This window comes from Nannospalax galili, unplaced genomic scaffold (assembly GCF_000622305.1).
Source record: "Nannospalax galili isolate Female #2095 unplaced genomic scaffold, S.galili_v1.0 scaffold391, whole genome shotgun sequence".
NCBI lineage: Eukaryota > Metazoa > Chordata > Mammalia > Rodentia > Spalacidae > Nannospalax > Nannospalax galili.
In genome coordinates this window covers 819690-845006 of record NW_008329323.1, presented here as the reverse complement: position 1 = coordinate 845006, position 25317 = coordinate 819690, and the positions used below count along the sequence as shown (strand labels likewise).

The 25317-nt window shown below is 40.1% G+C and overlaps 1 protein-coding gene across 1 annotated transcript; it reads right to left on the bottom strand.

Moving 5' to 3' along the window:
* Nucleotides 1–8153: 8153 nt before the first annotated feature.
* LOC103736520 (zinc finger protein 14) lies at nt 8154–24824 on the bottom strand. Its single transcript, XM_008836042.2, has 4 exons — nt 24698–24824; nt 11553–11679; nt 11154–11211; nt 8154–9939 (listed from the first exon to the last, which is right to left on the bottom strand). Exons 1-4 carry the CDS (start codon nt 24716–24718, stop codon nt 8841–8843), a joined length of 1305 nt encoding a protein of 434 aa, XP_008834264.1. The 5' UTR covers nt 24719–24824; the 3' UTR covers nt 8154–8840.
* Between the last annotated feature and the right edge of the window lie 493 nt (nt 24825–25317).

The following is a 25317-nucleotide window of genomic DNA, read 5'->3' as shown; positions in this document are numbered from 1 at the left end:
CAGGGGCCAAACTGCTTGTGCCTTGACCCTGAGTCAGCCAGGATAGGCTTTACCAGTATCCAGTCGGCTGCTCTTCTGGGTGGGCAGGCAGCCTGCAACTGGCAACCCTGAATATTCAGCTCCCAACACGTCCCCATTTTTTATTTTCTAATATAAACTGAGTAACCTGTGCCCGGGTGCCACACAACTCATGCCAGAGCCAGGAGTTGCAACAACAAAACAATATTCCAAGAAGAGTACACAATGTCAACAAGCTTAATAGCATTGGAAAAGTATGCTGTAAGATATTAAAGGGATTGAAAGATTTAAGCCGGTATAACAGATCATTTGCTAAATCTGTAGGAGAAACAATCAAGCTGGGCAGCACTAAGTTCAACCACTTGCTTTCTCAACTGTATGAGATCTAAACTAAAGTTATTATGATGCCATATCCCTATTAAATGTTGTTTTACATGATACCAATTCCAAGTAGTCTCATTATACTGGAGGGGAGGTGATACATATAAATCTGTAGTCAGCATGACACTGAAGAGCCATTTGATGTTGCACAGTCTGCACCTCATCCCCCGGGTACAAGACCACTGTCTCCAAAACATTCAATACAGCCTCTAGCAGAATCTTAGGAGAGAGTGGGCTAAATTATTGATAAAGTAAGCAGTGTGGACCTGCTGTACCAAAGCAGTGGTAGCAGCTGTAGCACTAGCCACAGCAGAGACTATATAAAAAATATTAGTAATAAGGACTTATTATTAGTAATAAGTCCCAAGAAAACATCGGGACCCCCCTGTGAATCTCAGAAATAACCTGCTGACCAAAATCTACATACCAGGTATTGTTAACTAATACAGGTACCATGACAAAAGTATGTTGTTTCACAATCAATAAGGCAGGAGGGTGAGATGGGGTGGCATTAATACCACTGGACAAAGTACATCTGTGGCAACGGACCAGGAATCCAGTCGAAGATAACTCTGTAACTGACTTTCCAGATAGTAACATTAGAGGGGCATTTATACAAGCAGTAAGATTATGAAATGTGGGAAGTCTATTCCCATAATTTTGTTCTGTGCCAAAGTCCCATAAAATTCAACCTTGTCTATGGCAGTAGTGAGGAGCCATAAGTCTGGTTGTACCTTTCCATTTGGAGCTTGTAGGAGTGGGCCGGGCCTATGAGCAGTGCCAAGAGACTGTTCCCCTTCAATACAGGAGGTCGCTACCAGGAAAGGTCAAGGAATACCTCCTGCCAGCCAAAATGGTTATGGGATCTGTTAATGGAGGTGAACAGCTTTCTCAACTAGCAATTAGATAATTCCAAGACGAAGGGCCCTCAAGGCAAAAACATAATTGATGGGGTGGGGTGTGACAATGGGGTATGTGCAAAGGGAAAGCTTAGGTGATGAAAGAAAAATGGATGGTAGAGCTTTTGCTCCCTCTCCTTAACAAAATATCCTTAAGTTTTACAAGTCACCCAGGTAAGTGAGAGGCAACCTGTAACTTCAGAGACAAAATCTGACAGCCAAGATGGAAGCCCTAAACAAATAGGTAGGGTGGGGGCAAGGCCAGTATAGTTAACCTCAGCAGAATGTGGCACCACATGATCAATGCCAGGGCTACCAAATAGAAGAGTATCATTAACAAATACAGTAATAGGTGGCTCATCCCAAGTTACAGGGTGAGCCGAAGGAGGATACAGGAGGAAAGCCTAATAAGTTCCCCCTTCACTAGGATGGGATAGAGTAGACAAGAGTCACAAAGAGAGTGGCTGGAACACTCCTCCCCTGGAGCTTTGATCTGTCCCCAGGTTGGAATGATGGCTTCCCAGGTGTTCTGGGCCAGGATCTGCCTCCTCTTCGTCACCTTCCCCTTGATAGACAGGTGCTACATCTTCATAATCATGTGCTTCTACCTGTGCTTTTTGCGGGTTCTCACATTGACGAAGCATTCAGGCAGCCATGGGGGGATGGGTCACTGGCATTCTGTGGAAAAACACAATTATAGCCCCATCCCCAAACTAACACTGGAGCAGCACACCATTTTCCTGTCAAGGGATCCTTCCAGGGAGCCCATTTGCAAGGGGCAGTCCGACCGACACCCCAGTGCTTTTCAGTTGCAGAGACCATGTGCATCAATCATTAAAAATTTTAAAACAGGAGTGGTTTAGTAAGTGATGTGGGCTGATTAGGTCATACACACAATGTACCCCCTTTTTTATTTTTTTCAATTTGATGTTTTAATATACCATGGGCGTGTTCAACAATGCTTTGTCCTTGGGGTTATATGGAATTTCTGTTTTATGACAAATGTTAAAAGTGTTGCAAAATTTTTGAAGTGTTACTGAAGTATATGCAGGTGCATTATCTGTTTTTAAAGTCTGAGGCACCCCTAATATAGCAAAAGCATGGAGACAATGTTGAATACAGTGTTTAGCTGACTCTCCAGTTCTAGCTGTAGCAATTAAAAATCCAGAGTAAGTGTCAATAATGACAGGAGCATACTTTAGCTGTCCAAAAGCGGGAATATGGGTGACATCCATTTGCCAGAGCCCTCCTGGGCACAGGACCCTCCTGTGGATGGGACAGGGAGAAACTGTTGACAATTACCACAAGAGTGAACTATTTGATGGGCTTGTTCATGAGTAATGTGAAACTGATGTTGGAGCACAGTAGCAGACTGATGATGAATAGCATGTGAATGGCCTGTTGTATTATGGGAGAATAATATCTGCATCAAGAGGACCGGTTAGTTGGTTCACCAAGTCATTGCCCTCTGAGAGAGGGCCAGGAAGGCCACTATGAGTTCTGATATGCTCAATGAACAATGGATGAGAACATTGGGGGAGTGTTTGGTGTGTAGTAACAAAATGATCGAGTTCTTCATCCTCAGTCCATTTTATTAAGGCTCTGGGGAGCTGTCTTATTACATGAACTACATAATGACTGTCAGCATACATATTACAAACTTCAGGACTAAGGAACAGGCCTTGTAAACCACATAAAGCTCAACCTGTTGAGCAGACTTAACCAAGAAAGGAAAAAACAATCTTTTCCTTGTCCTTTATGACAGCAGCTATACCTGAACTAGAACTATCTACAAATATAGTAGATGCCCTGTAAGGGGTGTGGAAGCAACCCCTCGGGGCAGGATGAAAGCATGATGATGAGCAAATTGTAAAAGTTTATTAGAAGGGTAACTAGTAGGACAATCTGCCAAGGAGTAGATTGTTCCCAGAGCTGACAAAGATTTTCATTAAAGGGTGAATAATGACAGCAGGTCACATCCCCAAACCCGTAAGCATTGGTGGTGGCCTCGAGTTATTAGATAACAAATTAATTCTAAATATGTTGCTATAACCTTTTTGCCTGTAGAGGGAAAGATCCATTCCAGAGGTTCATGATCCTGCCACAAAACAGCTGTAGGATTTTGTCAGTAGGAAGGAGTATAAGAGAAATGGGTTTATGGGGGTCAACTCTAGTGAGTTGTGCTTGATTAACGTCTTCTTCCACTAATGACAGGGCTTGGGAGGCTTCAGGGGTTAATTTTTGAAGTGAAGTTGGATCTGCATTTCCTTGAAAAAACTGGAAGAGAGGCAGAAGTTGAAAAGTGATTAGTTTTAGAAAAGGTCTTAATCAATTAATATCTCCTATGTCAACACAAAAGTATAACACTCACCTCAAAGGGGATAAGAAAGTTTATTCTGGAGCCAAATATGACCATGACCTGGGAACACGGACTCAGGTTACCCCAAATTCCATGTTCCAGCGTGGTAACAGTTGTCTTACATTTCTATAGTAACAGAACAAAGAAGTCATAAATCAAGACACTTGTCAAATATATTGGTGGATACATTCAGTAGGTGGGTCACAGCAGAGCAAGGGGTTTTTTACTATAGATCTCAGATGCTATCTGATGACATTCTTAGCCTTTTGATTGGTGACATTGGGTGGTCTGCTAGGATAATACATTCTAATAGGTTTTTATCTGTTAGTTACAGGATGATAGATCAGAAACAGAGGTGGGTAAGGAGTGGCTGTTTAGGGGGCTAAAGATGGCCCGAGACAAATGGTAATTAGACTCTGGACCTGCAACATTCCAAACTCTCCGAAGTTTCTGGGGTGATAATCAGTTGGTGAGTCTTGCAGGAAATTCAGTCCAAGGTGTAGGAGTTCTTTTTGGGAACTTTTCCTTCACACCTAGGAGTTTTAAAAGTCATTAAGTATGAGCAATGCATCTTCTCATAATTGTAGTCACTGTGGATGAATGGTGTGATTTGTTATAATGGATCCTAGATAAGAAAAAGGAGCAGTTTGTTGAATTTTTTTCTGAGTTATTGTAAGACCAGCCTGTTAAAGTAGACATGGATTCAGAAGCACGCAAGAGATCATATATTAGTGAGGAAAAGTGCTGTGTAAAGGAGCAAGAACAGCTGAAATATATCTCCTACATAAAGAAAGACTATTAGCCATTCCTTGAGGAACAACTTTCCACTGGTAGCTAGATATTGGTTCCTGAAAATTTAAAGGAGGAAGACTAAAGGCAAAGTGAGGAGGGTCCTGTGGGTGTAATGGAATAATAAAGAATGCACCCTTGAGATCTAAAATTATAAGATGCCAATTAAGAGAAACAGCAGTTGGAGTAGGTAGCCCAGGTTGTAAAGAACCCATTAGTTTCATAACTTGATTGACAGCTCTAAGAGTCTATAATTATCGCCATTTTCCTGATTTTTTTTATTATAAAAATAGGAGTATTCTAAGAACTTATGGAAGTTTCAATGTGTCCTGCTTGTTATTGTTCTTGAACTAACTCATGAGCAGCAACTAATTTTTCCTTAGATAAGGGCCACTGACCCACTCAGAGTGGTTTTGAACTAGTTCAAACAATAGCATGTACATGTCTGGAGGAAGGAGGTATCAGTGGCCCCTAGAAAAACCCAGCCCCTCCCTTCCTTGACCAGGAGAGGGTATGAGAGTCTCAAGACTTCCCTGTTGTTTACTGAGACCCTTTCTAGAGTCATATCCCCATTGTACATTTGCTTGCAAACACTGGGTAAAGGGGCATAAACCATAGCACCCATCTGTGACAACATATCTCTTCCCCATAGGTTAACAGGGAGAGAAGGAAGTTCGTAAGGCTGACAGGTACCTCGATGTCCCTCCAATGATTACAATTAAGTAAATTTGTACTTTTTTTTTTTTTTTTTTTTTTTTTTAAGGATTTTGTGTTTGTCTAATTCCTTGTAAGTCAGTGTAAGCCACATGCTTTTTCCACTCAAGTGGCCAATGTTGGAGGCTGAGAACAGATATGTCAGGTCTGGTATCAATAAGACCTTGAAAAGTTTTTCCTTGAATAATTGTCATTTCAGGGCATTACTGAACTGAAGCAATCTTACAGGTTCCTTCTGGGAGAGGCCCATATACTCCAGTGAGGATGGCTTGTGGGCCCATTTCTGGAATTAGTAGGAAGTAGGAGGTGGAACAGAGGTACAGGCTGGCGGATCCTGGAGTAGCTCTTTGGAGGGAGTAGACAGATTGGAAGTTCCCTTAGTCATGACTGCTATTGTTTGTTGGGGCCACAGCTGACCCCAGGAGGTTTCCTGTCAGGGGTTGTCCTGTAGCAGTCAACTCTGATCTATATTCATTAGCCCAGAGGCCTCTTTTCCATCTTGGGCATAAACCAGGTATTTTGTTATTCATTCAAGACCTGCTGTTAGGAGGATTGGGGCAGTCTCTGACAAAATGACCTGACTCACCACAGTGATAGCATCCATTTGTCTTTTGCTTTTTCATTTTTTGATTGAATCCTTTTCCTCCAGCTGAAAGTTGCTGCCTTAAAAATCGGTGTGGAGTCATTTCTTTAAAAGCAGCAGCAATAGCCAATCCCTGCATATAGAAAAGCCCAATATCAGCACACAATCTGATATATTCAAACAAGGTTCCTTTCTTTCTAAAAGGTCTAAAGGCAGCCTGACAGGCTTGATTAGCATTTGTATAGGCTAGCTGCTTCAACAGTAACATCCCCCCTTTTCCATCATCATTTTACTCCTATTCCGTCCTCTCCTGACGATCCCCTTACCTGAAAACTCTGTATTCTTGTATTTAATACTGTCAGGACACCCACTCGAGTACTCAGGGGCTCTGTTCAGGTGCCTGGGGCCTGCAGTCCAGCTGTGGAGGAACGGTAGTGAATTAAGGAAAACAGACAGACGGAAACAGCTGGGATCAGGAGGCCCTGCAGGCTGATGACCATGCAGGTGCTTTATTTCAGGATAACAATGTTTTTATACCTTGCCTCAAAGCAGGAAAAAAAACTACTATGGAAATACAACACAAAACTGTAAGTTCCTTTGAACCACGCAGTTTCAATAATCACAGTTTCATTAATCACATGTACTCGCGTCAGCAGTAACCAAGCAGAACATCTAAGACAAAGGGATGTACCTGGGAACAGTTTCATTTATAATATGTAATTGTATAAGCAGCATCCAAGCAGAACTACTAAGAGAAAGACATGCACCTGGAGACTGATTACCAGAGAATGAATGACCTCTACAGGCTCAGCACAGAATCAGCTAGGATAGGGTTTTTTTTTTTTTTTTTTTTTGGCAGTATCCCATTGGCTGCTGGGGGGTGGGGTGGGCTGCCTACACCTGGCAGCCCTGAATATTCGGCTCCCAACAAACACTAGCTGCTTTTACAGAGGACTCAGGTTTGGTTCCAACACCCACATGGAGGCTACAGGTGTGTTTACATACATTCAGGCAAAACACTCATACACATAAAAATAATCAGAGTAAATGTGAAGGTTAACATTCTTTAATATTAGAAAATATTCCTTAATATTATGCCTTGGGTTGGAGAGATGGCTCAGCAGACAAGAACAATGGCTGCTTCTGCTGAGGACCCAGGTTTGGTTTCCAGGACCCACATGGCAGCTATCAACCATCTCTAACTCCAGTTCTAGGGCTCCAATGCCCTCTTCTGACCTTCTTGGGCACTGACATGGGCGCACTTACACACATGCAGGTAACATACTCATACACATAAAATAAAAATAATAAAATAAAAAATTAAGTTGTCTTAAAAGACATGTAAAAACATCTTATTTGAGGTTAGTAACATGGCTCAACAGCTAACAGAATTTACTGAGCCACCCTGTCAAAGACCCAACTCCTAAAGTTTGTTCTCTGATTTCCATTCTTGAGTGCTTGCACTCAACACTCACATCACACACACATACACACACACACACACACACACACACACACGCACCCAAAAAAACAAAAAAAAATCTTACTTGGAGAAAATACACATTTAAAAGTGTGAACTATAAGCCAGACTTGTTGGTGCACACCCTTAATCCCAGCACATTGGAGGCAGAAGCAGGCGGATCTCTGTGAGTTTGAGGCCAGTAAGGTCTACAAAGCAAGTTCTAGGCCAGCTGGGGCTACAGAGAGATCCTGTCTCAAAAACCAAAAAAAAAAAAGTATGAGATATAAAACCTGTGCAAAAATGTCATTCTTGAGAAAATGCAAGGGGGCATCTAAATGTAAGGAAACTGTCAAGTACAAACACCAAAACCTGCTGTGTAAAGATATTAATGCTAACCATATCTTTTTTTTTTTTTTTCGTCTTTTGAGACAGGGTCTCCCTGTAGCCCCAGGTGTCCTGGAACTCACTATGTGGACCAGGCTGGCCTCGAACGCACAGAGATCTGCCTGCCTCTGCCTCCCGAGTGCTGGGATTAAAGGCATGTGCCAACACACTCAAAAACTACCTAAAGGGCCAGTAAAATAGCTCAGGGGGTAAAGACACTTGCTGTTAAGCCTGACAACCCAAGTTTGATCTCAGAACCACCCACAAGGTTGAAAGACGGAACTCCAGCAAGATATACTCTGACATCTGTATGCATCCAAATACATATTTATGAAATCAGTAAGTATAGTCCAAAAAATACCTAAAAATTAAGCCTCCTGAATGTATTTGAATTCAAAGAATCCAATGTAGCTTTATAGTAAAGAAAAAAAGTATCTCATTTTGATGAGAGGTAGGTGAAATCACACTGCTATTACTAAATCATACATTCAATGGTTTCAAAAATGTAATAAAGTCAAGAAATCTTATGTCATAATGGAACAATAATACTAACAACTTTTACTGTTTTCTTTCAAGTTGTTTATTTTCAGGAATATTTTACATTACTTTGTTCAAGGTATCTGTTCACATTTCTTACTTTTACAATATATAACTACTAAGAAAATTTAATGACTTTTACTTATTTGTAACAACATACCACTTTCTTGTATTTCTGACAATGATAATTTACTTTGGCTGAAATCGGTTCTTATCTCTCTCAAGCTGTATTCAAATCCACCATACTCAATGTTGTAATTCTCTAACCTCTACCCCCCACCCCCAGTGTTGGAATAAGACGAACACTATGATGTCTGGTGCAACAGCAGGTCTGCATCCTATCCACACTTGGTTAAAAGGGCCAAAATTACACATCTGCAGGTTTTACATTCTGTAGTATCTGTCCACACTCCTTTATCATATTTCACAATAAAAGCTAGCTGCAGGCTGGTGAGATGGTTTAGAAGGAAAAAGTGCTTACTGCCAAGCCTGAGGACCTAAGTTCAATCCCTGGGACTCACATGATAGAGAAAATTCAATCCCTCAGTTTGTCTGCTGACCTCCACATGTACACTGGGGTATGGGTATGCTTCCCCCCAACACCTCACATACACAAACAAATAAGTGAATACATAAATAAATGTAATAAGCCTTTTTCAAAAAACATGTAGACTATAGTTACACATGATTTACAGGGCTATACACTCTACCCACTTAGTTTCTATGAATTCTTTCATGTCTATGAAGGTGTGAGGAAGATGTAAATGCTTTCCCACATTGATTACATTCATAGGACTTTTCTTGAGTGTGATTTTTCTCATGTATTTGAAGGGATTTAGAAAAAGTGAACGCTTCCCCACACTGTACACACACATATGGTTTCTCTCTAGTATGAATTCTTTCATGCCTGTAACAAGCACTAGAATTGACAAAAGCTTTTCCACAATGCTTACATGTATAGGGTTTCTCTCCAGTGTGGATTTTTGCATGTTTGCGAAGGTATGCAGAAAATGTAAATGCTTTCCCGCATTCCTTACAAACATAGGGTTTGTCTCCACTGTGAATTCTTTCGTGATTGTAACAGCCACTGGCACTGATGAACGCTTTTCCACAATGCTTACATGCAAAAAGTTTCTCTCCACTGTGAATTCTTTCATGTTTACGAAGGTTTGGAGAACGTCTAAATGCTTTCCCACACTGATTACATGCATAACGTTTCTCTCGAGTGTGACGTCTTTCATGCCGGAGAAGTTGATAAGAATGACTGCATGTTTTCCCACAGTGTTTACATATATAAGTATTCCCTCTTTTGTGAGTTCTTTCATGATTATAACGGGCCATGGAATAGATGAAAGCTTCACCACAATGCCTACATGCAAAAGTTTTCTCTTTAGTGTGCATTCTCTCATGTTTGATAAGGTTACTGGAACCAGTGTGAGTTCTCTCATAATCTTGGTCAGAAGTGAGACTCCTAGAGGATTCATTACACTGTTCATTTTCCTTGGTTTTTTCTTTAGAAGGACGGCTCTCGTGCATTTGAAAGAACTCAGAATAAATGAAATCTTCCCATTTCTTATATTTAAAAGATTTTCCGACATGTTCCTGATACTCGACTGGTTTCTCTTCCAGGTGACCTCTGAGGTGCGCATATGACTGTGAATCACCAATGATGCCACTTTCACACATACTGCTTTCATATAATGTTATGCCAGGAGGTATGTCCTCATTAACAATATGCTCTGAAATCTGTTGGTGGGTTTCTCCACAATGACTGCCGTGTTCATACTGACAGAATCTCTCAACCACCTGAATTCTGCAAAGAATGAGAAAAGCATTATTCCATTTTTATGATTAGATGTGGGAAGTTGTTGTGGCCCACGTCTCTTCCTGGAGCATCTAGGAGGCAATGAAAGAGTACATCAAGTATGAGGTCAACCTGGGCCACATGGAAAGACTGTCTTAAGGAAAATATTGAGTTTATTTCCATAAGAATTTATGACATAGGGGTTAGAGAGATGGTTCAGTGCTTAGTTAAGAGCATTTGCTGTTCTTACAGAGGACCTGGATTCAGTTCTCAGCACCCACATCGCAGTTCACAACCACTTTCAACTTTAGTTCCAGGGGATCCGATGCCCTCTTCCAAACTCAGTGGGCAACAGGCATGCAAATAGTGAATATACTTACACATATGCACTCACATACATGCAGGCAATACATTCATACACACAAAATAAAAATAAATAAAATATTAAAAAATAATAATAATAAATAAAATCTTAAAAAAAAATTTTTTTTAAAGAATTTATGACAGTGGAGAGATGGCTCCGCAGTTAAGAGCACTGGCTGCTCTTGCAGAGGGCCCAGGTTTAATTCCCAGCACTCACATGGAGGCTAACAACTGTCCACAATTCCAGTTCCAGGGGATCTGATGCCCTCTTCTGACCTCTGTGGGCATTGACAACATGGTTACACCTCTCTACATGTAGGTAATACACTCATACACATAAAAAAGAAATAAAAATTTTAAAATTATGACATAAAAGGGCATAGCACTGAGCATGGACAGCATACAGTCAAACAAGGTTCAGTAGTACTAGTTCTCTTAGGCATATCATAAACATTAATTAGTTGTACCACAGCTAACAATGCTGAACATTCCTTATGCAAAATGGCATGGATCAGGCATTATGTAATTTTAAATAGCCAAATATCCTTAATGCAATTTACTGAAGATGGCTCTCAATCTAAACCCAAAACTCATGTTTTCTTCACATACACCTTATATTTATAGTCTAAAGGTAACTTGCTAAAAACATATCAAATACTTGTTTGCATATACGGAAGTTTTTGTATAATGAACCACTAGAAAATGTCTTACATTACAGAGCTGGGATCCTCAAATTCTGAACACTCAAACTCAATGCAGTTTTACAGAAAAGTTGAGATTAAATCAATTTACACTTAGAAGTATTTGGAACATTAGCTATGCTCTCAGATTTCCTATCTATCTTTTTTAGTGTAACTTACCTCAGAGTTCTTCTGAGACTTTGGTAGTTCTCTTCAATATTTTCTTCCTCTGTTTGCCCTAAAAAGTTAATACAAATAAATCATGACTTATTCAACATTACACAAAAGTTATTACACGCTAGCTTTTTCTTTTCTATAATGTGAGCCAAGCATGCTATACTTACTATCATGTTTATCTACAAAGATAAGCAAGAAACAGTTTTATTCCAATTGAGTAAGAAAAGGAATCATGCTGAGTGTGGTGGCACACCCGTGCAGGCCCAGCACTCAAGGCATAGGCAGGTGGATCTCTATGAGATCAAGGCCAGTCTGGTTTACATAGCAAGTGCCAGGCCAGCTGGGGCTACTGTCTCAAAAAGACCAAAAAAAGAAAAAGGGATCACAATATATTAGTTTTACCTATGGAGATCAGGTTCATACAGGTTTCTGTCATCACATCTCTGTAGAGCTGCTTTTGAGAAGAATTCAACAGAGCCCACTCTCCTAGAGTAAACTTCACAGCTACATCCTCAAAGGTCACTGGTTCCTGAAAAAATTCACATGCAGTTATACAAATGGTGAAAACGGCAGGGTATGGTGGTGCATGCCTTTAGTCTTAGCACTAGGGAGGCAGAGGCAGGCGGATCTCTGTGAGTTCAAGGCCAGGTGTGTCTATATAGCGAGTTCCAGCTGGGCCAGGGGCAAGGAAGGGTCATGAGGGATTAAAGCTATATGTGTAGCTTACAAAAGGAGCCCAGGGCCTACTAAACTTGTTGACATTGTAAAGAAGCTGAGAAAGTGTCCCAGAAAAGTCATTCCTACACATAATAAAGTAACAACAGAACATGATCCCTTGTGATGCTGATCCCAATTATTTTTTGTACATGGGGTCTTCAGCACCATATATAACAAGGTGCTACAATATGAACCCTAGACAGTAAACACCAAATGTTCTGAGTCTGTACAGTTATTAGAAATGTTTGTGAGCAAACGTCACCCACTTCTGAAGTCTGGAAACTTCTATCAGAAGGGAGATATCCTGCCTAAAGAGGGGCTCACTGAAAAGCAACAGCTTATAGCAACAATATACTACAGTATTTAGTGAAGTCCTATTATTCCTTCAATGGTAGCATATTTCTAACATACTCAAGCAGGGACTTTACAACATCAAAACCCAAAAAAAATCTAGATGAAAAATTTCTTTTATCACTGGTCTGACAGATAGTTGGAACATCTACTGGCAAAATTTGTTACTTAGGTCACTGAGTACTTAGGTCATCCTCTATAATTATACCCAGTGACATTAGGAAGGTTATCCCTATGTTCTCATAGAATATTAAACTGAAACAAGTGGTCTCTCATAGACCAATCTTGATTTAATACTAAATAAGACACTAAGAATAATTCTCTGTGCTAAAAATGAACACTAGATTTTGTTGAATAGTGGTTATTGTCCATGGACATAAACACAATAGAGCAATGACACAAAAAACCTATTTTACATTGGATGTATCAAATGCTGTAATTTCCACAACACTTTTAGATGGCTAAGTAATAATCACATACATACATATTAGAGACTCGTGGGCCAACATCACAGTGTTATTAGCAAAAAAATGAGTCTTTCTGTAAAAAATATTATATTTTAAAATGAAATGGAGATCTTTTTTAAATATTAAAAACTCATTCAATTTTATGTCTTACAGGGTTTATACTGAGTTCAATATTGTATAACTGTATTAATTCAACTGTGAACCTAAAAATTTTATAGCTACTTTTGAAAGAGATGTATCTTTGCTCTGGAAATTGTTATTGAGTATGTTAAAGCTGTAATGAAATGCTTCTTCTAAAATATAAATTTTTTTAAAAAAATTACTTATTCAAATCTGTATGAAATAATAAATGCTTGGTAGCATTAAGAATATTAGGGATAGCTGGACGTGGTGGCACATGCCTTTAGTCCCAGCACTCAGGAGGCAGAGACACACAGATCTCTGTGAGGCCAACCTGGTCTACATACCAAGTGCCAGCTGGGGCTACAGGGAGACCTGGCCTCAAAAACACCAAAAAGAAAAAAAAAAGGGAGTATTAGGAATAATGGGCTGGAGAGATGGCTCAGCAATTAGGAGCATAGGTTGCTCTCACAGAAGACCAGGGTTTGAATCCCAGCACCCACATGGCAGTTAACTCTTAATTCGAGTTCCAGGGGATCCAATGCATTCTTCTGTCCTCCATGGGCATTGTATGACACAGGAGCACTTACATACAGGCAGGCAATACACCTATATACACAAAATAAAAATAAATTTAAAGAGTATTAGGAATAAGAAAATTACAGCTTGATCCAGATATGGAGGTACATGTATCTAATACCAAGAGATACCACATAAGGTTATTTTTTCATTTGGTCTTTTTGAGACAGGGTCTCCCTGTGGCCCCAGCTGGCCTTGAACTCACAGAGATCTGCCTGCCTCTGCCTCCCAGTGCTAGGATTAAAAGTGTGCGCCATCACACCTGGCTAAAAGGTATTATACCACATATAACAATCTTACTTGCCTGGCATGGTGGCACATGCCTTTAATCTCAGCAGCACTCAGGAGGCAGAGGTAGGCACATCTCTGTGAGTTTGAGGCCAGTCTGGTCTATCTAGTGAGTTCTAGCAGCTGGGGATACAGGGAGACCCTGTCTCAAAAAAAAAAAAAAAAAAAAAAAAAAGATCAAAATCATCATCATCATCATCATCTTACTAGGATGAGGACAGAGGACCTTGAGGTCAAGGCCTGCCTGAGCTGTATAATAAAAAGAAAAAAGAAAAATTAAAAGATAAGACTTTGGGACTGTTCAGGCTACTGCAATATAAAGACAGAGATGAACAGAGGAAAGTAAAATAGATTTCTGTGACATGACATAAACAGAAAACTGATTCAAGACAGAGCAGGCCTTGAACAACAATGAATCTCTTTATTGCTTAAGGTGGTAACAATATCCACTTGGAGACGGGAGTTGTAATCCCCTCTAGTCTACGGATAGCAGTCAAAATTAACAAGGGGAAGATGAAAACAGAAACCTATATTATGTGCAATACTTTTTAAGTAATTACAAAACACTCAGGCTAAAACAGGAAAGGATGATGAAATCCACCCTAGACTATGTAACCAGCTTCAGACAACCCTTGCCTCATAGCAAGACTTTGTCTAAAGAAAAGCCAGTCAACTGACCTTCAAATGAAAGAACAGAATTTCCTCTTCAGAGAAAAAAGTCATTTCTATAGAATGTATGGAGAAATGTAATATATCGCATTTGGTGTTTCAAAGCCACATTACTGTTATGCCTTCATTAAGAAACAGCCTGGTGCTTAGCATTTGCTTAAGGCCAAGAATGGACCCCAACGGCCGAGCACCATTCTTTCTGCTCTCTCAGAACTGTACTTCTGAGCCAGGGCCTTGCTCATTCTTTTATTGAAACAGTATCTCCAGCATGAAATGGCAGAAATAGAAGTCAGGACCAGCCCTTATCAGAAAATTTTCCCTTTAATTCCTAGGCCTAGAATCAATCTCTCTCTCTCTCTCTCTCTCTCTCTCTCTCTCTCTCTCTCTCTCTCTCTCACAAAAAAACAATAGATTTCTCCATTTGTTTTCAGTGCTTCTGATATGTGAAGTGTGCAGACCCACATTCATTCACTATCTTGGGTGGAAGGTAAGAAGTCCTGAGGGAATCAGAAGAGCACATGACTCTGTGAGCTTATTTACATTATAAACAGTAATTTTTGGTTGCAAGGATTAGGTAAAAGTCTTTAGTTCAGATATGTCTATATCATAAAAGTCATTCACTCCTACATATATAAATAAGAGAAGTGAAAGACAATCAAGCAAAAGACAGTATTTGCAGTCAAGGAGGTCAGAAGAGGGTATGGAATCCCCTAGAACTGGAGTTAGAATGGTTGTTAGCCACCATGTGGGTGCTTGGAATCAAACCTGGGTCCTCTGCAAGATTAGCCAGTGCTTTTAACAACTGAGCCACCATTGAGGAGACTGAAGCCATTGTGTTTCTTAATCACTTGCATCTATATGTACTATTTTTTAAACATTTAAAATTTTCTTTCTGTTTGATTTCATATGTATTGAGTCTTTTGCACCCATATTGTGCAATGCCCACAGAGGCTAGAAGAGGGAGCCAGATCCCCTGGAACTGGAGTTACAGATAGTCATTAGCTGCCATGTAGATGTGGGAACTGAATCCGGGTTCTCTGGAAGAGCATCAAGTACTCTTAATTCCTAAGCCATCTCTCTAGCCCCTATATGTACTTTTAAAAAAAAATAAAATAAAAACACTTTAATATATGAAAACATAAAACTGTACATATTAAGAAGGCACCATATGATAGTTCAAACCTGTATATATTGTATGTTTAAATCAACTTAACCATATCTACTTTTAAAATGTTTTTGTTTGGGGGGGCTTTTTTGGTTTTCTTTTTTTTTTTTTTTTTTTTTTGGTGTGTGTTTTTTGAGACAGGGTCTCTCTCTGTAGCCCCAGCTGTCCTGAAACTCACTATGTAGACCAAGCTGGCCTCAAACTCACAGAGAACCACCTGCTTCTTCCTGCCAAGTGCTGGGATTAAAGTCATGCACCACACACCAGGCATCATCTTTAAAAAAAAAAAAATGTATTGAGAATTTTATACATGCATATTAGGGCGTTTTGATCAAATTCACACCCACTCCCTGCCTTCCAACTCCTCCCATATCTCCCCATCATTTTTTTCTGACAACTTTGCCATATGCACTATTTTTGACATCGCTGAAAAGTCAACTTGAAAATGTTCTAACAACATGGCCACTAACTCAAAGAAATAATTAGGTTAAGCCCAACCTCAGACATGAACATGTATGAGTCATACCAAAATAAAAAGAATACTCATGTTTATAATACCTTTAATAGCCACCTTTTGAAAGAACCAAGATAAAGCTGTACGTATAGTATAGGACATAGGCAGGGTGTGGTGATGCAGACCCAGTCTCCAAAAAAAGGATGGTATCTGTTGTGGTTTTCATTTGATTGACCATATCCTTGATTTGAACTACTTCTGTATGATTCTTTTTCAATCTCCTTGTTGAATGTTTCCTGCATATTTTGGACTTTTACCTCCAATTTACTAATTGTTTCATTCACTTTGGAGACTGTCTTGTTGAGGTCTTGGATAAATTTTCTCAATTCATGGACCTGTTTGTTGAATCTTTTATATAATCCATAAGTCTTTTTGAAAAGTAAGACTGAGTTCTTTCTCAGGCATTTCAGCTATCTCTGTAGTTTTGGATTCCCTTTATAGTAGAGTTGGGGATGGGTCATGGGTGGTGGCTGTGTTCTATTTCCTATGATTCTTTGTAGTGGGATCTGCATGAGGTTCAGCTATGAGGACTGATGAAACTTGGGTTTGTCAATGGAGTCATGATACCATCATCAACAGACAAGACTATGCAAAAGAATGAATTTCAGGGATGGAGAATAAAGTCAAGACAAAAATACAGTCAGACAAATATATATATAATTTTTATATAAAAAATTAAGCAGCATGAAAAAAATTTACAGTAAGTCTAAGATACTCAAGAGGCCAAACCTGTCTGATATGGTAGTGTACACCTCTAATCCCAGCATTCAGGAGGCTAAGCCAGGAGGATCTCTGTGAGATGGAGATCAGCCTGGTCTACAAACTGATTTACACGCCAGCTAGAACTACAAGGAGACCCTGTCTCAAACAAACAGCAACCGAACCCAATAATTCATAGTGTAGCAGGACCAGAGAGAAAACAGAAGCCTGAATAGACAGATTATTTAATGAAATCATAGCAGCAAACTTTCCAAACTTAGAGAAGTAGACATCCAAAACATAAAAGGTACACAGAACTCCATATAGACATGATCAGAATAGAAATTCTCCATGACACATTAAAATCAGGATGTCAAAAACACAAAGTAAAAAAGCTAGACAGATGGCTCAGCCATTAACAGCACTTGCTGGTCTTGCAGAGAACCTGGGTTTAATTCCCAGCACCCACATGGTGGTCAGGTTCTTCACAAAACAGTACCACCAACTGGGGACAAAATGTCCAAATACTTGGGGGACATTATCATTCAAACCACTACAATCAAGATATAACAACTGTAAACATTTATGGACAGAATATTGGAGTTCTTAATCTCATAAAACAAACAATAAAAAGCATAAGGCTATATAGGTCCTGATAGAGTAATAATGGGATCAGTACCCTACTCTCATATTTAGATAGGTCTTCTGAACTAAAATTAAGAAACTTCAGAGCTAAAATTCACTATGGATGAACTGGATTTAACAAGAGAAACTACAGAAACCACAAAAATATTTGGAGACTAAATAATCATTCTTAATGATTGCAATACATCCTATAAACAAACTTAAGGACGGAAACTATGTATCATCTTAATTGATGCCAAAAAGAAAAGTTTTTGTATTAGTTTGCTTTCTATTGCTGATAAACACTGACCAAACAAAAACCAACTTAGAGGGGATAAGGGATATTTGGCTTATGGTATCAGAGGAATAAGAGGCCATCATGGTGGGGGAGGCATGGGAGGCCAAGGCATGGCAGAAGGCAGCTGGAGTAGGAAGCTGAGCACTCTATCTTCAAGCAGGCACAGGATGCAGAGAGGCAAAAACTACAGGTGGGTGGGACCCATGAACTCTTAAAGCCCACCCCCAATGACCTGCTTCCTCCAGCAAGGACAACAACTTCTAGGCTTCCCCAAACTGCCACCAATTGACCAAGTATCCAAATACTTAGAGCCTATAGGAGATATTCCTCATTCAAACTACCACAGACTTGTACAATGAAAACTTCAAGACATTGAAAAAGGAAATCAAAGATAATACTAGATGGAAAAACCTTCCAAATTCCTGAGCTCACAGAATTAGTATTGTAAAAATGGCTATAATACCAAAATTAATTTACAAATTTTATGTAATATCAAAATTCTGATGTCACAGATCTAGAAAAAACAGTCCAAGAATTCATATTGAACCACAAAAGACCATGAATATCCAAAGCAATCTTATGGAGTAATAACATAGATGAAAGTTTCACAAATACTCAACCTCAAAGAATACTACAGAGCTATAGTGACAAAGATAGCCTGATACTGGCATAAAAACAGACAGGGGTTAGGGTGGGGACTGGAGAGATTAAGTGATTAAGAGCACTGATTTCTCTTGTAGAGGACCCACATTTGATTCCCAGCACCACATGGTGGCTAACAACCATCTGTAACTCCAGTTCCAGGGGATTCGACACCCTCTTCTGACCTCCATGGGCACTGCACTTACATACATGCAGGCAATACATTCAAACGCATAAAATAAAAATAATAAATAAAATGTTACAGGTAGACCAAGGGAACCGAATAGAAGACCTGGAAATAAACTGACAAAGCTATGCCCATCTAATTCTTGACAAAGGAGGCAAAATCATACATGGGAGGGGGGCTTGCCTATTCAACAAATGGTGCTGGCAAAACTATCCATCGGCAGAAGAATAAAATTAGATTTCTATCTTTCATTTTGTACAAAATCCAACTTGAAATGGATCAAAAACCTTAATTTTAAACCTAAGAACTCTGAAACTTCTAAATGAAAACATAAGGAATACTCTTCAAGACACTGAAGTAGGTAAGAACAGCCCCAAGTATTAACAGATGGATGAAATTTAAGTTTCTAATATGGCAAATGAAACTATCAGTAAAACACACAGATAGCCTATAGAATGTGAGAAAAATCAGACAAGGGACTAATACCAAGAATTTACAAAGAACTACAGAAAAAATATCAAGGGAAGAAAACTGCCAATCAACAAATAGGAAAGTTGAATAGACAGTTTTGAAAAAAAGAAATACAAATGGCCGATAACTATTTTTCAAGTGCCCAACATCCTAACTTATCAGGGATTATTAAAGTAAAATCAAATTAAAACTCCTTCCAGATACCACCTCACCCCAGTGATAATGGCTATCAAGAGATCTGACAAGTCAAGTGTGTTGGTCCATGACTTTAGTCCCAGCACTCAGGAGGTAGAGGCAGGTAGATCTCTGTGAGTTCAAGGCTAGCCTGGTCTAACTAGTAAGTTCCAGGACAGCTAGGGCAACATAGTGAGACCCTGTCTCAAAAAATAAAACAACAAAGAAATCTGACAAAAAAATGTTGAAGAGGATGTGCAGACAGAGGAACCCTTATTCACTTCTGGTAGGAGTGCAGATTAATATAGGTATTATGGAAATCAGTTTAGAGCGTCTTCAAAAAATTAAAAGTAGAACTACCAAATGCCCCAGATATTTTAGTCAAGGGCAAATACCCAAGAACTCTACCCTACCATAGAGCTATTTGCACCCCCATGTTTATTGCTGCTCTATTCACTATGGCAAAGAAATGGAACCAACTTACTTGTCTATCAACGGATGAATGGATGATGAAAATCTAATATATATAATGAAATGGAATATTATTCATCTCTAATGAAAAACTAAATCACAAGTTTTTCAGGAAAATAGATTTAGAATGTATAATATTAAATGAGATAATCCAATCTCAGAAAGAAAAAAAAAATCAAATGTTGCCCTCACATGCAGAGTCTAGATTATGTACTATACATGTATACACTGTACATATGGACTCAGGAAGCAGATTTAGGTAGACCTCTGTGTGATCAAGGCCAGCCTGGTCTACATAGCAAGTTCTGGGCCAGCTGGGGCTATAGGGAGACTGTCTCAATGCACCCATCCCACCGGGGGAAAAAACAAACAAACAAACAAACAAACAAAAGCTACCAAATGCACATGTGGGTGCAATAAACACATTTAGAAAGGAGAATAGGGACTAGAGTCATGGCTCAGTGGTTAGGAGCACTAGCTGCTGTTGCAGAGGACCCAACTAAACATTTAAAACTCAAGTTCCTGAGGAATCAATGTCCTCTTCTGACCTCCATGGGCATTGCAAACACATGTGCACTTACATACATGCATGCAAAATACTCATACATATTTTAAAAAAATTAGAACCAAGGCTACAAAAAGTTGAAATGCATACTAATGAGTTCATATATATTATATACTTCTTGTAAGTCCTTTGAATTCCCTCTCAAGGTATAATATATTTTCAATGCAAAATAAATCCTTAAATGAACACTGTATACATGAGATTCCATAAGGGGCTGTTACCTTAACTAGGAGATCTGAATTTTAAATTATGTTTCTCATTGTTCAAATATTCCCATAGGCTGTGGTTCTTTGTAGGTACTACTAAACTTAGTGTACTTTATTCCTTGAATAAGAATTTTAATTATTCAGGTAATAGAATTTGAAGAGTGTTAGATGCTTAAAATATTAATCATAATTTTGAAATTTCTGAGAATTCCCGAGAATACTGACTTATTGTCCTAAAATCTAAAACAGTAACATTTGAAGAATTCAAAAACATTGAGAATCTTGCTTTTTTCCACTGTTATAATTCTAAAATGTACCACTATTGCTAAATAAATGTACCTTGCTTTAATATTGTAGAAAAAAAATCCCCAAACAGTGCACAGTGAAAAAAATGTACAAGAGAGTGGAAGCACAGGCAAAGCTGAGTAGACAAGGAACAGCCAGGACACCACAAGATGTTTCTAACAGCTGCCAAAGATCGAGGCAGAAGTTTTTTAAACACTATGTAGTCCAGGCTGGCTTTAAACTCACCATCTTCCACACCTTCTGAGTTCTGGTATTACAAGCATGCACAACCATACCTAGTATCAGTTATTCGTTTTGATGGAGATTCTCAGCAAATTTCTATTGTTAGTATTAATACACCTTTTTTATTTTTTATATTTTATGTGTATGAATGTATTACCTCCATGCATGTGAGTGCACCCGTGTCGTGCAACACCGCAGAGGTCAGAAGAGGGCTTCAGAGCCCCCTGGAACTGGAGTTAAGCCACCATGTGGCCATGTGGGTGCTGGGGATCAAACCTGGGTCCTCTGCAAGAGCAGTCAGTGCTCTTAACCGCTGAGCCATCTCTCCAGCCCCAGTATTGTTAAATCTCTGAAGTGTTATTGTTCATTTTTATTGGCATATACAATGTACAAAACAATGTATTTCATTATGAAATTTTCATACATGCATATTTCAGACCTTGATCATACTCACTGTTTTTCTTACTCCCATCTTCTACCCCAATAGTTCCCTTTATTCTCCCCCTCCTACTTTCAAGTTCAATCCATTTTACTGCAATCTATTTTACTAATTCATGGCTGCATAATTCAACATAGTATTTGCATGTGTGTATATGTACAGTCATATACATATTTTGATAAACACATACATCAGAATTTATCAGTTCATCCACTGTTACTCAGCTAGACTGACTGTATGATATCATTATTCTGACATGTGGTGTGTGTGTGCATGGAGATGTGGGGGGCAGTGCAGAATTCAGAAAAGAGCCAACAATCAGGACACAGTTACCTGGCTGTATTGTACTTTGAAGCTGGCTACTTCTGGAAAGGACTTATGAAGGCTGATGGGAGACAAAAGTCACCAAAGATCTAACTGTGAGCCTGGTGAGGTACAATACCAACCTGTCAGGCAAGAAATGTGCACTTGCATAATAGTAGCATGACCGTTATGGATATGTATTAAGTCATTTTCTATTGCTGTGATAAAAACAGTGACCAAAGCAACTTACAGAGTTTATTTGACCTTACAGTTCAAGAGGGTTAGAGTCCATTATCATGGGTAGAAGAGGTTACTGGAGCAGAAAGCTGAGTGAGTGATCACATCTTCAAGCAGACAAAGGAAGCAGGGAGCAACTGGAAAACTGGCAAGGCTTAAGAAGTCTCAAAGCCCACTCCCAGTGATGTGCTTCTATCAGAAAGGCCACACGTTCTAAGACTCCCAAAACAGTACCACCATGTGGGGATAAAATGTCCACAATACTTGGAGCCCATGGGGAACATTCTCATTCAAACCACCACAGAGGGTAACCAATAGCTTTCTTTAAAAAATTTTTTTATAATTTTTATTTTATGTATGTGTTTTGCTTGAATATACGTAAGTGTACCATGTATATGCCATGTCCAAAGAGGCCAGAAGTGGATGTTGGATCCCATGGAATTGGAGTTGTGGATGGCTATTAGCCACCATGTGGGTGTTGGCAACTGAATCTGAGTCCTCTTGATGATCAGCCAGTGTTCTTGACCACTCAAGTCATCTCTCCAGCTTTGACCAACAACTTTCTGATAGGCTTTGAGATATTTCAAAGGATGGGATACATGCCCTGTATCACACACACCTTAGATGGCAGCTGCAGCTTGGCATACATCATTCTCCAATCCCTGAGCCCTGGGTGGGTGAAGTTTAATACTGGAGTACTATCCAAGGATCTACATTCTGCAGACTTATTCTCTATGCTTTGGCCATTTCTGGCACTTTGTGTTCATTGCCCTCTGTTGCATGAGGGAGTTTTTTTGATGAGAGTTGAGAGAGATTCATTAATACTCTCTCTACCCCTTGTTCCACTACATTTCATGAGTCTTAGGTGTAGAGGTTCCATTGTAGATGTGTCACTTAAAGTTGGGCATTTCACAGGACCTTGCTCATATGAACTTACAACAATGGTGACAGCAGGCACAAGACCCATGCAAACTCAAGCAGACAAAAACCCAGCATAGAACTGTGGAAATGGGCAGCAGGCCCCAATCTTAGCTGAAGGACTATTGGGCAGTTGATTACCCTTGGGTGAGGGAGAGCTGCTCTTCTTTAAGGTAGTGACTCTAAGTAGGCTGACCTGAACCCAGTGGATGAATTTACACAGAGGGATGTCTGGGAACACTAACTTGACTTGATAGGTCTTAACAAAAATGACACAATGCATGAGATCCAGTGGAGGACTATGGGAGGGTGCCAGTGGGGAAGGGGTATAAAGATGATTAAGAGGTTGAGTACAAAGTACACAAAAACTCAATAAAAAACACACACAAAAAAAAACCTCATTGCTCTCTGAGCAGGTTTGAAGCCTGATTCATGGGAAGGAATCTCATGACTGGTACTGTAAGACGGGTCAAAAGTCCATGGCTGGATAGGTCATAAGCCCTAGGGTACAATGCTATTTTGCTAAACCGTCATGCTGTAAAAATACCTTCCAGAGCCAGGCATGGTGGTGCATGCCCTTTAATCCTAGCACTCAGGAGGCAGAGGCAGGCAGATCATTGTAAGATGGAGGGCAGCCTGGTCTACATAGTGAGTTCCAGGCCAGCTGGAGCTACAGGGAGACTCTGTCTCAATCCGCAACAAACAAAAAAACCAAAACCAAAATGCCTTCTAAATATTTGTTTATACACAGTGGGCAGCAGCCAACAGCATAAATGGTCAAAGTGCTGAGAAAGAGTGTTCAGCCTTATATTGGACATCTATATAAACCCTCCACCAGGATTCAGGGAACATCTCAGAAGAGGCAAAAAGAATGTATGAGTCAAGGATGGGGAAGAGCCTGTGAAATGTGGTCTTCTGGAGATGACAAAGCTATGGCATGAATTCACAGCAGCTGAGGTTACCTGCACAAGGCCTGTAGAAGATCTGATCAAACCAGTAAACATCCTGGCATAGATGGGGTAGGTACTCTTCAGGCCCCACCCCTTACTGAGAAGCTATTAGGGGTTGATAAGTTTCTGGGGAAGGAGGAATCATTTTGTTTTGAGGATGTGGCCACTGATAGGAATTCGGTGGATGGCCTCACACCACGCACACAAGGGCAGCATTAAATGGACTGGTGGGTTACAAAATAAGACGTTGTATGTGGTGGTGCATACCTTAAATCCCAGCACTAGGGAGGCAGAGGTAGGTGGATCTCTGAGTTCAAAGCCAGTCTAATCTACACAGCGAGTTCTAGGCCAGCCAGGGCTACATGGTGAGGCATCGTCTCAAAAACAAAACAAAACAACAAAACCAAAAAATAAAAATAAAAAAATAAAAGACATGAAGTTGGGAGAGAGACCTATTGGGAGGACATAGGAGAAATTTAAGGGGGGAAACAGGGGTGGATATGATCCTATTTCATTGTATATATGTATGAAACTCTCAAGCAATAAACAATTTTTTAAAGAATCCAGAGTGATCACTGGGACAAACAAAAGCAGGTCAAACAGAAGTGCAAGGACACCACCTCATCCGTTCACAGAAGTCGGGACTCCGAGCATCTCCAACCTCTGTGCTCTGCAGTGTCCGCCAAGGCCCAGGTTCGTGGCTCGGATTCACCAGAGAGGACAGGGGGGCCAGATGAAGCAGCTTCACAGGATAGGACAAGATAGAACAGGGCAGGACAGGCTGCCGGGCTCCAGGATGCCTGTTCCCCACACAATTCAAGTGCACTTGGGGATGACGGCACTACACCCAGACTCCATCTAAGGCTGCACAGCGCCAGGGGAACGACCCAGCTGCGGCACCACATCAAAGCGCCGCGGTGTGACAAACCCGCCACCGACGACTCCAGGTGCCACCGTACACTCACCATTTCCCGCTTCTGGTGCATCCCGGCGTTCGCCCCGAGGGCCCTGCAGTCTGAGAAGAGATAGTCACTGACGCAGATGCCGATCTGCTACACGCCTACCGGCATCTCCACTAGACTCAAAACATGGCAGCAAGCATGACACCCTCAGACTATCCGTGCTTCTCATTGGACAAGTGGTGCAGCGCAGTAACAGCGTTCCTGATTGGCGAATAATAACGGAGGCCGGGCTCCTTAAGTCTAAGTAAAGGGTTAGAAATCCTTTCCCTTCCAGAAAAGAGCTAAAATGACAGGTTCCATTAGCGTTTTTTCTGCTGGAATAAACCTCATGAAACCTGGAGGATCTTTTCATTTAAGGAAAACAAGGTCTGGAGTTTTCATAGTGCAAGCACTGATGATAGGGTGGAGGTCCTTTCCTTAGTCCAGGCACACGAAGGAGGACCTGATAAGCAAACTGGAGGATTTGGGATGAGGCATGTGAACCAAAGTTCTCAGGAAGAAACTGAAATAGAATCTTTTGTAAGGCTGATTAACTGATTAGAACTTAAATGGTTGAATAGAATTTGAACTGTTACAGGTCCAGAGTCAAATTATCTTGGGTCAGCTTTAGCCCACTTAATAGC

What these genes read in the sequence shown, in the direction of transcription:
- LOC103736520 (XM_008836042.2), bottom strand. Translation starts at nt 24,718, where the DNA reads ATGCACCAGAAGCGGGAAATG. An exon ending in TATGAACCTGATCTCCATAG is followed by an intron (nt 11,212 to 11,552) that starts GTAAAACTAATA and finishes TTAACTTTTTAG; the next exon opens with GGCAAACAGAGGAAGAAAAT. An exon ending in AGTCTCAGAAGAACTCTGAG is followed by an intron (nt 9,940 to 11,153) that starts GTAAGTTACACT and finishes CATTCTTTGCAG; the next exon opens with AATTCAGGTGGTTGAGAGAT.